The sequence below is a fragment of the Nerophis ophidion genome, linkage group LG23 (genome assembly GCF_033978795.1).
Source record: "Nerophis ophidion isolate RoL-2023_Sa linkage group LG23, RoL_Noph_v1.0, whole genome shotgun sequence".
NCBI classification, from domain to species: domain Eukaryota; kingdom Metazoa; phylum Chordata; class Actinopteri; order Syngnathiformes; family Syngnathidae; genus Nerophis; species Nerophis ophidion.
This window is the reverse complement of record NC_084633.1, coordinates 42,870,300-42,882,799: the sequence shown is the minus strand read 5'-3', so window position 1 is coordinate 42,882,799 and position 12,500 is coordinate 42,870,300. Positions and strand designations below refer to the sequence as shown.

The 12,500-nt window shown below is 43.7% G+C and overlaps 1 protein-coding gene across 2 annotated transcripts in view; it reads right to left on the bottom strand.

Annotated features, from left to right (window-relative positions):
* The window catches only part of LOC133541355 (cytohesin-3-like), a 107,693-nt gene that overhangs the window by 30,760 nt on the left and 64,433 nt on the right, over positions 1-12,500 (bottom strand). Inside the window, exons 1-3 of one of the 2 annotated variants that reach the window (XM_061884736.1) lie at positions 12,143-12,251; positions 7,445-7,593; positions 7,196-7,307 (exon numbers count right to left, since the gene is read on the bottom strand). The exons of the other annotated variant lie outside the window; for it this stretch is intronic. Of the exons in view, the coding sequence (XP_061740720.1) occupies positions 7,196-7,307; positions 7,445-7,593; positions 12,143-12,203 (322 nt within the window). The 5' untranslated portion in view covers positions 12,204-12,251. Of the gene's footprint in view, positions 1-7,195; positions 7,308-7,444; positions 7,594-12,142; positions 12,252-12,500 lie in introns of those variants that run through there. 2 annotated transcript variants of the gene reach the window in all.

Genomic DNA, 12,500 nt, shown 5'->3' with positions numbered 1-12,500 from the left:
CATTGTATGGTCCTACTGTGTGTAGTTTAGTGTTTACATTGTATGGTCCTACTGTGTGTAGTTTAGTGTTTACATTGTATGGTCCTACTGTGTGTAGTTTAGTGTTTACATTGTATGGTCCTACTGTGTGTAGTTTAGTGTTTACATTGTATGGTCCTACTGTGTGTAGTTTAGTGTTTACATTGTATGGTCCTACTGTGTGTAGTTTAGTGTTTACATTGTATGGTCGTACTGTGTGTAGTCTAGTGTTTACATTGTATGGTCCTACTGTGTGTAGTTTAGTGTTTACATTGTGTGGTCCTACTGTGTGTAGTTTAGTGTTTACATTGTATGGTCCTACTGTGTGTAGTTTAGTGTTTACATTGTATGGTCCTACTGTGTGTAGTTTAGTGTTTACATTGTATGGTCCTACTGTGTGTAGTTTAGTGTTTACATTGTATGGTCCTACTGTGTGTAGTCTAGTGTTTACATTGTATGGTCCTACTGTGTGTAGTTTAGTGTTTACATTGTATGGTCCTACTGTGTGTAGTTTAGTGTTTACATTGTATGGTCCTACTGTGTGTAGTTTAGTGTTTACATTGTATGGTCCTACTGTGTGTAGTTTAGTGTTTACATTGTGTGGTCCTACTGTGTGTAGTTTAGTGTTTACATTGTATGGTCCTACTGTGTGTAATTTAGTGTTTACATTGTGTGGTCCTACTGTGTGTAGTCTAGTGTTTACATTGTATGGTCCTACTGTGTGAAGTTTAGTGTTTACATTGTATGGTCCTACTGTGTGTAGTCTAGTGTTTACATTGTATGGTCCTACTGTGTGTAGTCTAGTGTTTACATTGTATGGTCCTACTGTGTGTAGTTTAGTGTGTACATTGTATGGTCCTACTGTGTGTAGTCTAGTGTTTCCATTGTATGGTCCTACTGTGTGTAGTTTAGTGTTTACATTGTATGGTCCTACTGTGTGTAGTTTAGTGTTTACATTGTATGGTCCTACTGTGTGTAGTTTAGTGTTTACATTGTATGGTCCTACTGTGTGTAGTTTAGTGTTTACATTGTATGGTCCTACTGTGTGTAATTTAGTGTTTACATTGTGTGGTCCTACTGTGTGTAGTCTAGTGTTTACATTGTATGGTCCTACTGTGTGAAGTTTAGTGTTTACATTGTATGGTCCTACTGTGTGTAGTCTAGTGTTTACATTGTGTGGTCCTACTGTGTGTAGTTTAGTGTTTACATTGTATGGTCCTACTGTGTGTAGTTTAGTGTTTACATTGTATGGTCCTACTGTGTGTAGTTTAGTGTTTACATTGTATGGTCCTACTGTGTGTAGTTTAGTGTTTACATTGTATGGTCCTACTGTGTGTAGTTTAGTGTTTACATTGTATGGTCGTACTGTGTGTAGTCTAGTGTTTACATTGTATGGTCCTACTGTGTGTAGTTTAGTGTTTACATTGTATGGTCCTACTGTGTGTAGTTTAGTGTTTACATTGTATGGTCCTACTGTGTGTAGTTTAGTGTTTACATTGTATGGTCCTACTGTGTGTAGTTTAGTGTTTACATTGTATGGTCCTACTGTGTGTAGTTTAGTGTTTACATTGTATGGTCCTACTGTGTGTAGTTTAGTGTTTACATTGTATGGTCGTACTGTGTGTAGTCTAGTGTTTACATTGTATGGTCCTACTGTGTGTAGTTTAGTGTTTACATTGTGTGGTCCTACTGTGTGTAGTTTAGTGTTTACATTGTATGGTCCTACTGTGTGTAGTTTAGTGTTTACATTGTATGGTCCTACTGTGTGTAGTTTAGTGTTTACATTGTATGGTCCTACTGTGTGTAGTTTAGTGTTTACATTGTATGGTCCTACTGTGTGTAGTCTAGTGTTTACATTGTATGGTCCTACTGTGTGTAGTTTAGTGTTTACATTGTATGGTCCTACTGTGTGTAGTTTAGTGTTTACATTGTATGGTCCTACTGTGTGTAGTTTAGTGTTTACATTGTATGGTCCTACTGTGTGTAGTTTAGTGTTTACATTGTGTGGTCCTACTGTGTGTAGTTTAGTGTTTACATTGTATGGTCCTACTGTGTGTAATTTAGTGTTTACATTGTGTGGTCCTACTGTGTGTAGTCTAGTGTTTACATTGTATGGTCCTACTGTGTGAAGTTTAGTGTTTACATTGTATGGTCCTACTGTGTGAAGTTTAGTGTTTACATTGTATGGTCCTACTGTGTGTAGTCTAGTGTTTACATTGTATGGTCCTACTGTGTGTAGTCTAGTGTTTACATTGTATGGTCCTACTGTGTGTAGTTTAGTGTGTACATTGTATGGTCCTACTGTGTGTAGTCTAGTGTTTCCATTGTATGGTCCTACTGTGTGTAGTTTAGTGTTTACATTGTATGGTCCTACTGTGTGTAGTTTAGTGTTTACATTGTATGGTCCTACTGTGTGTAGTTTAGTGTTTACATTGTATGGTCCTACTGTGTGTAGTTTAGTGTTTACATTGTATGGTCCTACTGTGTGTAATTTAGTGTTTACATTGTGTGGTCCTACTGTGTGTAGTCTAGTGTTTACATTGTATGGTCCTACTGTGTGAAGTTTAGTGTTTACATTGTATGGTCCTACTGTGTGTAGTCTAGTGTTTACATTGTATGGTCCTACTGTGTGTAGTCTAGTGTTTACATTGTATGGTCCTACTGTGTGTAGTTTAGTGTTTACATTGTATGGTCCTACTGTGTGAAGTTTAGTGTTTACATTGTATGGTCCTACTGTGTGTAGTCTAGTGTTTACATTGTATGGTCCTACTGTGTGTAGTCTAGTGTTTACATTGTATGGTCCTACTGTGTGTAGTTTAGTGTTTACATTGTATGGTCCTACTGTGTGTAGTTTAGTGTTTACATTGTATGGTCCTACTGTGTGTAGTTTAGTGTTTACATTGTATGGTCCTACTGTGTGTAGTTTAGTGTTTACATTGTATGGTCCTACTGTGTGTAGTTTAGTGTTTACATTGTATGGTCCTACTGTGTGTAGTTTAGTGTTTACATTGTGTGGTCCTACTGTGTGTAGTTTAGTGTTTACATTGTATGGTCCTACTGTGTGTAGTTTAGTGTTTACATTGTGTGGTCCTACTGTGTGTAGTTTAGTGTTTACATTGTATGGTCCTACTGTGTGTAGTTTAGTGTTTACATTGTATGGTCCTACTGTGTGTAGTTTAGTGTTTACATTGTATGGTCCTACTGTGTGTAGTTTAGTGTTTACATTGTATGGTCCTACTGTGTGTAGTTTAGTGTTTACATTGTATGGTCCTACTGTGTGTAGTTTAGTGTTTACATTGTATGGTCCTACTGTGTGTAGTTTAGTGTTTACATTGTGTGGTCCTACTGTGTGTAGTTTAGTGTTTACATTGTGTGGTCCTACTGTGTGTAGTTTAGTGTTTACATTGTATGGTCCTACTGTGTGTAGTTTAGTGTTTACATTGTGTGGTCCTACTGTGTGTAGTTTAGTGTTTACATTGTGTGGTCCTACTGTGTGTAGTCTAGTGTTTACATTGTGTGGTCCTACTGTGTGTAGTTTAGTGTTTACATTGTGTGGTCCTACTGTATGTAGTGAAGCATGTTTAGCTCGTCCTCGTCCTGCAGTGAGGAGTTCAAGAACCATATTTCCTTCAATTGCCTCCAGGTATATAGTATGCGCCTGCCTTCAATTACTGCCGGGTCAAACTTGCTTCGCAAAAATAATTAGCGCATGCTTAGTATTACCGCCGGGTAAAACTCGTGTTGTCACGAGAGACACTTCACCTGTCATCATTTTCAAAATGGAGGAGGCTGATGTCAATATAGGTAATTTGAAATCGCATAAAGGGAAGAAGATTAAAAGCTATTCAGTAGGATTTAAGGTCCAAGCTATTGAATACCGGTATGCTAAAAAGAACAGTCAGCAGCTATGTTTTATTAATATAGCTGTGGAGAGGTGGAGCAGACGGTCCGACAGACAGGCAGGGCACACTGGAGCCCAGCCCAAGATGGCGGCAAGGGGGCGGCGTCAGCGAGCGAGTGGAGAGGAAAGGATTGGAAGAGCGAAATGGACTGAGGTTTTTTTTTAAAAATAAACAAAGTCAAACTGCTAAACCCATGTCCTTCCTTGGTGTTCCTGGGAACCCGCAAGACGACGGCTTGAGACCGTCACAATACCATAGCTGCGGGTGTCAAATATGAGTCATTAAATGACTCCCGCCTCCTGGTGGTAGAGGGCGCTAGTGATCCTTCTAGTGACTATTCGGCTGCAGAAGAAGTGACAATGAGTGATGTGAATTGTGCTGGGACGGATATGACGGACCTTTTAGGATGTAACACTCCTATGCTGGTTATGTAAACAACCGGGCTGAAATAAAGCATGTTCCAGTCCTAAATGTACAGTGTATTATTTATACAATAACACTTCCCGGTGGCAGCGGTGGGATAAAGAGATCACCCACGGAGCAGAACGGGAGGGGGAGTTGTCAGAGGATAATTCTGTCGTCGCCCCAGCACTTGAGGAGCCGAGCTAACTGATAGCAGCGGTCTGATAGCAGTTTTCTAAACTGGACTTTCAATCGAAGCAGGAGGTAATGAAGGAAGATCTCCATCGAGACAGAGAGACTTTTAAAACTGAAAAAAGATAAGGAAGACTTCTATTAACAAGTTATGGTCAGAAGGAGCTGGCATGGATTTTATTTATAATTAAAAGTACGACCATAATAACGTTTTTTTTGTATAAAATGTGCTTTTCATGATGGTATCCTTACATCACACTCAAATGTTTACTGCATGCCTTTGGTAATCGCAGGAGTGAGAAGAGGTTTTAAATTCATTTGCGCCCCGGCGGCAATTCAAGGAAATAGGGTACTTTATTTGTCGCCCTGGAGGCCAGGATTAGTGAATTAGAAGTTGCTAAAACACTGCCGACTGTGGATGAACATTACCCGTTAGCTAGCTAGCTAGCCATGTCTTAAAGCAGCTCTTCCGGAGGATGTTTCAGTGTTATAACTTCACCATTATCCTGACTTTTTACACCAAAATGCATCCATTCTCCCTTTTCTGTCTACACACTGTCTGCTTGGAAGTACTCTGTGTGAGTGCGCTGCCCAACATGCTCCACTGCTGGTAAAAGCAGCAATAACATGACGTGACCACGACGCGCCGTCATGCCTGTGGGAAAAAAATATATGGCGAACCGGTGCTTTTCAAAGAGTATATAGTACCGTCTTTGATTCATTAGTACCGCGATACTAGACTGGTACCAGGATACCATACAACCCTAGTGTCTACCCTCACACTCCTCTCCATTATGTCAGTGTTTTGCAACCTTTTTGGAGCCAAGGCACATTTTTGGGGCTGAAAAAAATGTGGAGGCAGACCAGCAGCAGAAATCATTAAACAAAACTCAGTTGACAGTAAAAAGTGGTTGTGGCAATTGTTGGATATGACTTTAAAGCATAAGCAAGCATGCATGACTATAGCTCTTGTCTCAAAGTAGGTGTACTGTCACATCACACCCTGACTTATTTCACCGTTTTGCTCTTTTACTTCTTGTCTTGCACTCCTATTTTAGTGGCTTTTACTCATTTTTTTGGGGCAGTTTCATGTCTTCCTTTGAGTGATATTCCCCGCATCTACTTTGTGTTTAGTGATCAAGAATATTTCACTTGTTTTTATCCTTCTTTGTGGGGACATTGTTGATTGTCATGTCCTGTTGGGATGTACTTTGTGGACGCCATCTTTGCTCCACAGTAAGTCTTTGCTGTTGTCCAGCATTCTGTTTTTGTTTACTTTGTAACCATCGGTTTTCTGCATAGCCTTTCTTAAACTTCAATGTCTTTTTCTTAGTGGCACTCACCTTTTGTTTATTTTTGGTTCAAGCATTAGACATCTTTTTACCTGCACCCTGCCTCCCGCTGTCTCCGACATCTACAAAGCAATTAGCTAGCGGCTGCCACCTACTGACATGGAAGTGTATTACAGGGTTACTCTGCCGAGCTCTAGACAGCAGCGACACTCAACAACAACACATCATTTGCAGACTATAATGACTGCTTTGCAAAAAATATTTTGAACATAAATACCGTATTTCCTTGAATAGCCAAAGGGGCACTAATTAATTTAAAACCTCTTCTCACTCCTGCGCTTATTCAAGGCATGCGGTAAAAGTAAGCAGGCGCTAATACGTTTTAAACCTCTTCTCACCCCGCGCTTACCATTGGCATGCAGTAAAAAATTGAGTGTGGTTAAAAAAAAAATTATTCTGCGACTGCGGCCCGGTGGTTGGGGACCGCTGCTCTACAACATGTCATGGCGCCCACTTTTACACCAGGCTGTCTGCATGCCGGACGGACACATGCATTTCACTGCTTCTTATACGAGATTGCAATGCATACTTGGTCAACAGCCATACCTTTTACACTGAAGGTTGTAATATAAACAACTTTAACACTCTTACTAATATGGACCACACTCTGTGAACCCACACCAAACACATTTCTGGAGAACATCGGTTCTGTAACACATTATAAACGAAACATAAGAATTACCCAGAATGCCATGCATCCATGACTCTTGGCTATATTATACACGCGCCCCCAACCCCGCCCACCTCAACTGACGTGCGGGGGGGTGTATAATATAGCCAAGAGTCATGGATGCATGGCATTCTGGGTAAGTGTCATGTTGCGTTTATAATGTGATACAGAGCCGATGTTCTCCCGAAATGTGTTTGTCATTTTTGTTTGGTGTGGGTTCACAGAGTGTGGCGCATATTAGTAAGAGTGTTAAAGTTGTTTTGTATCACAACCATCAGTGTGATCTGTATGGCTGTAGAACAAGACCCCTGGTTTACACATAGAGTAGAAAAAAAAACTCCCCCACCATTTTGAAAAAGACAACAGTGGAAGCGTCAATCGTGACGTCACGAATTTGACCCGGCGGTAAAAGTAAGCATGCGCTAATAAATTTGGGGAGCGAGTTTGACCCGGCAGTAATTCAAGGAAGGCACATATTACATGCCTGGCAGCTATTCAAGGAAATAAGGTAGGTGGAATGAGATCATCTCCCGCGGCACAGCGGACTGGTGGTTGAAAAGCACTGCGTGATATTACAAAAATGAGTGGTGCAGAAAAAGGATATTGATTTGGAAGCGCAGGGTGGGTACAGCTCAGAATAGTAAGGAATGTACACACACCTAATTTCAGCAGCCAGCCCTCCCTGTCCGGGTTGAAGAAGGTGTGCGTCAGGTCGTTGCCGTCATCCTCCGGGATCTTAAAGGGTTCACTCTTGATGCTGTCGTAGAGATTCTGGATGGTGGCAGAGGACAAAACAAAAGGCTTGCAGTACGTAGTGGCTGAAAGAGAGGCTGCCATTTAAAAAGGGACATGTGGCGCCTGCTTGATACAACAATGTCACTTAAGGTCCTTGGCGGGATAGTCTTTACCCTGAGTAGCTCCTCCGGGAGGTCCCCGCCCTCGTTGATGCCTCGGTTCATGGAGATGAAACGCTCCACGGGGGGCTTGTCTCGCACGTTGGGGTTGTGCAGGCTGGTGTTCAGCATGATGACGGCGAAGGACAGCACGTAGCAGGTGTCTGCCCGGGTGACAACACACACTCAAATACTGCGCTTCACACCTTCAACCCCTTGGAAGGACTTTGAAAACCAGTGCATGCTTCTACAAAAGCACAAAAGCAGTGAACTTGTCACCTTGTGCAAATGTTAAATAAAAAGAGAAAACAAGAAATCCTTTTCAACTTATATTCAATTGAATAGACTGCAAATACACCATACATAAAAGTTCCAACTGAGAAACTTGGTTATGTTTCACAAATATTAGCTCATTTGGAATTTGATGCCTGCAACATGATTCAAAAAAGCTGGCACAAGTGGCAAAAAAGAGTGAGAAAGTTGAGGAATGCTCATTACACCCTTATTTGGAACATGTCACAGGCTAACCAATCTGGTGCACTAGGCAAGTTTTACATCGGCAGTGAAGTATACTCACAAGAAACCGAATAGCTTTGTCTTTGACCTTTTTTTTTATTTAAAGAAAGCAAATTAACAATCAGAATAGTTCAGATGAAAAAACATATGAATAAATAAATACAAAAAATAAAAAATGAATATATGAAATACAAAATGTGTGGCACTGGCGTGGCGCCCCCTGCTGGGCGGCGCCCTTTGCATTTGCCTATACGGCCTATGCCAAGGGCCACAGGTGAACAGGCTAATTGGGAACAGGTGGGTGCCATGATTGGCTATAAAAGCAGCTTCCATGAAATGCTCACTCATTCACAAACAAGGACGGGGTGAGGGGCACCACTTTGTCAACAAATGCCTGAGCACATTGTTTAAGAACAACATTTCTCAACAAGGAATTTAGGGATTTCACCATCTACGCTCTGTAATATCATCAAAAGGTTGAGAGAATGTGGAGAAATCACTGCATGTAAGCCATGATATTACACACCTTCCATCCCTCAGGCGCTACTGCATCAAAAAGCCACATCAGTGTGTAAAGAATATCACCACATGGGCTCAGGAAGACTTCAGAAAACCACTTTCAGTAACTACAGTTGGTCGCTAAATCAGTAAGTGCAAGTTAAAACTCTACTATGCAAAGCCAAAGCCATTTATCAACAACACCCAGAAACGCTTCGCTGGGCCTGAGCTCATCTAAGATGGACTGATGCAAAGTGGAAAAGTGTTCTGTGGTCTGACGAGTCCACATTTCAAATTGTTTTGTTTTTTTTGCAAATATTATCTGATTTTGAATTTGATGCCTGCAACATGTTTCAAAAAAGCTGGCACAAGTGGCAAAAAAGAGTGAGAAAGTTGAGGAATGCTCCTCAAACACTTATAAAGGACATAATGTCACGGCTGTCTTGACTTTCCATTATTTGTTTGTGATGTAGTGATTGGAGCACATACTTGTTGATCACAAAAAAACATTCATGAAGTTTGCTTCTTGTATGAATTTATTATGGCTCTACTGAAAATGTGAGCAATCAAAAGTATACGTACAGCAATGTTAATATTTGCTTACATGTCCCTTGGCAAGTTTACCTGCAATAAGGCACTTTTGGTTTAATTGAGTTGAAAAAGGGATCTCCTTTAGTCTACACCACAGTGGAGACTATTCCTCCTGGGGTCCAGGCAAAAATAAAAAAAATCACACAATCACAAAACAAAAGATGACAATGCAGTATAACATGATCAACAATAACGTATTGTAATACAAAAATAGCAAAAACAAACAACAATAACTAGGAGTTTACATAATAATGTTTATACCAAAAATATGGTGCTTGAATTTTTCACCACAAAATTGTGCAGTTCAGCTAAATATGTTGCTTTTCTGACATGGACTTGTTTCTTCAGCATTGTCCACACCTTTAAGTCAGGACTTTGGGAAGGCCATTCTAACCTGATGTAGCCATCCCTTTACCACTTTTGAGGTTTGTTTGGAGTCATTGTCCTGTTGGCCCAAGACCCAACTGCGCCCAAGACCCAACCTCCCCCCCTGATGATTTTAGCTTGTCCTGAACAATTTGGAGCTAATCTTCCTTTTTCATTGTCTCATTTAAAGCAGCAGTTCCGTTGGCAGCAAAAAAGGCCCAGAGGCACATAGCTGGTTGTCCAGGAGATACTTGGGGAAGAGGAAGCAAGAAGGTGCGCACAAGCTGCGGCACAGGCCAAACAAGGGCAGTGGATGGCATGGGAAGGAGTGGAGAAGAGGAGGATCTCCTGGAAAGAGCTGTGGGAGATGGAGGCATTCAGGGCCAGCTCTATCATCAGGGCTGCCTTCTCCAAAAAATCTCAGCCAGTGGTATGGTGAGGACCCCACATGCCCTCTATGTCCGAGTCCAGCAACACTGAAGCACATCCTGGCGGGCTGCAAGACCAGCCTCACCCAAGGCCGTTACACCTGGCGGCACAACCAGGTGCTAAAGTGTCTTGCAGCAGGGCTGGAAAGTCAACCGACAAGTGTCAATGCCCTTCCTCCCCCGTCATCCCGTTGGCAAGCAACAACATTTGTCTGGGAGGGCGAGGGTCAAGCCAACCTCACCCCCACAAGACCAGACACTGGACAGCTAGGCGGGGCACGGGACTGGAAACTGATGGCAGACCTGGGCCAGAGGCTCTGCTTCCCAGTTGACATCGTGTCCCCCAACCTGCGGCCAGATCTTGTTCTGTGGTCAGCTTTGCTCAGGCTCGTCTACATCACGAAGCTCACGGTGTCCTGGGAGAGTACAATGGAGGAGGCCTACGAGCGCAAGAAGCTGAGGTACACTGAGCTTGCAGCCGAGGTGCAACAGCAAGGTTGGAAAGCGAGGGTCCGCCCAGTGCAGAGGGGTTGTGGCCACCTCAACATCCAGGCTCCTCAGTGCAGAGGGTTTGTGGCCACCTCAACATCCAGGCTCCTCAGTGCAGAGGGTTTGTGGCCACCTCAACATCCAGGCTCCTCAGTGCAGAGGGTTTGTGGCCACCTCAACATCCAGGCTCCTCAGTGCAGAGGGCTTGTGGCCACCTCAACATCCAGGCTCCTCAGTGCAGAGGGTTTGTGGCCACCTCAACATCCAGGCTCCTCAGTGCAGAGGGTTTGTGGCCACCTCAACATCCAGGCTCCTCAGTGCAGAGGGTTTGTGGCCACCTCAACATCCAGGCTCCTCAGTGCAGAGGGTTTGTGGCCACCTCAACATCCAGGCTCCTCAGTGCAGAGGGTTTGTGGCCACCTCAACATCCAGGCTCCTCAGTGCAGAGGGTTTGTGGCCACCTCAACATCCAGGCTCCTCAGTGCAGAGGGTTTGTGGCCACCTCAACATCCAGGCTCCTCAGTGCAGAGGGCTTGTGGCCACCTCAACATCCAGGCTCCTCAGTGCAGAGGGTTTGTGGCCACCTCAACATCCAGGCTCCTCAGTGCAGAGGGTTTGTGGCCACCTCAACATCCAGGCTCCTCAGTGCAGAGGGCTTGTGGCCACCTCAACATCCAGGCTCCTCAGTGCAGAGGGCTTGTGGCCACCTCAACATCCAGGCTCCTCAGTGCAGAGGGTTTGTGGCCACCTCAACACCCAGGCTCCTCAGTGCAGAGGGTTTGTGGCCACCTCAACATCCAGGCTCCTCAGTGCAGAGGGTTTGTGGCCACCTCAACATCCAGGCTCCTCAGTGCAGAGGGTTTGTGGCCACCTCAACATCCAGGCTCCTCAGTGCAGAGGGCTTGTGGCCACCTCAACATCCAGGCTCCTCAGTGCAGAGGGTTTGTGGCCACCTCAACATCCAGGCTCCTCAGTGCAGAGGGTTTGTGGCCACCTCAACATCCAGGCTCCTCAGTGCAGAGGGCGAGGGAAGGCCCACCGGCAGGCAGTGAAAGACCTCTCCAAAGCCGCTGAAAAGGGGAGTCAGTGGCTGTGGGTCAAGCGAAGGGACTCCACCTGGGCTTTCAAGTGAGTTGATGGCATCTAGGGAGTGATCCTGGGACGCTGGGACTCACTGCTGAACCCCTCTGGAGGTGTCCTGGGCCTATCAGCGAAACACTGAGGAAGGGGGGCGCCCACTTGATAAACCAGAAGAGGCCTTCACTCACTTGACCATCCCAGAGGTGTCTCAAGTATGCAGTAGGGGATTGTAACATCTAGTCCTATACAACAGATATTCATTGTCCCATTTAAAGCAGCAGTTCCATTGGCAGCAAAACAGGCCCAGAGCATAATACTACCACCACCATGCTTGGCGGTAGGGATGATGTTCCTGGGATTAAAGGCCTCACCTTTTCTCCTCCAAACATATTGCTGGGTCTTGTGGCCAAACAGCTCTATTTTTGTTTCATCTGAGCACAGAACTTTCCTCCTGAAGGTCTTCTCTTTGACCATGTGATGTCAGAGATGTAGAAATGATTGGAACCTCAAGACAGCCATGACATGATGTTCTTTACAAGTGTATGTAAACTTTTGACCACGACTGTACATGTTGATGATAATCACTCTTCAGTGTTTATTATGCATGTGTTTCCAATGGGAACCTTGGAGGGAAGACAGCAGTATTTATGTACAGCTGATGATGTCATATACCCTCTGTGACTTATATACAGCACATTTGTGTGTGTGTGTGTGTGTGTGTGTGTGTGTGTGTGTGTGTGTGTACCTGTGGACTGGAAAACGCCAGGATTGCATTGGCAGTACCTGGAAGCAAAGGCCTCCATCATCCGATCGATCTTCTGAGCTTCACCAGGAAGTCTGAAGCTCCACAAGAACTGCCTGCAACAGAAGTACAGTACAGTTACATTGCATTCAACTTGATGATAAATACTCAATAATAATAACTATAGTAATAAAAAATAACAGGCTTTTGCGACCCATTCTATAATCACTCCAACAAGGTTTCATTGTCTAGCTAATTCTTATTTTTACGCTTTTTTTTTCCAAATTCCATCGTAAGTTATACTCTTCTGACACCACCAGATGGTAGTGTAAGTGTCCACATAAGCGGCCATATGACCCCA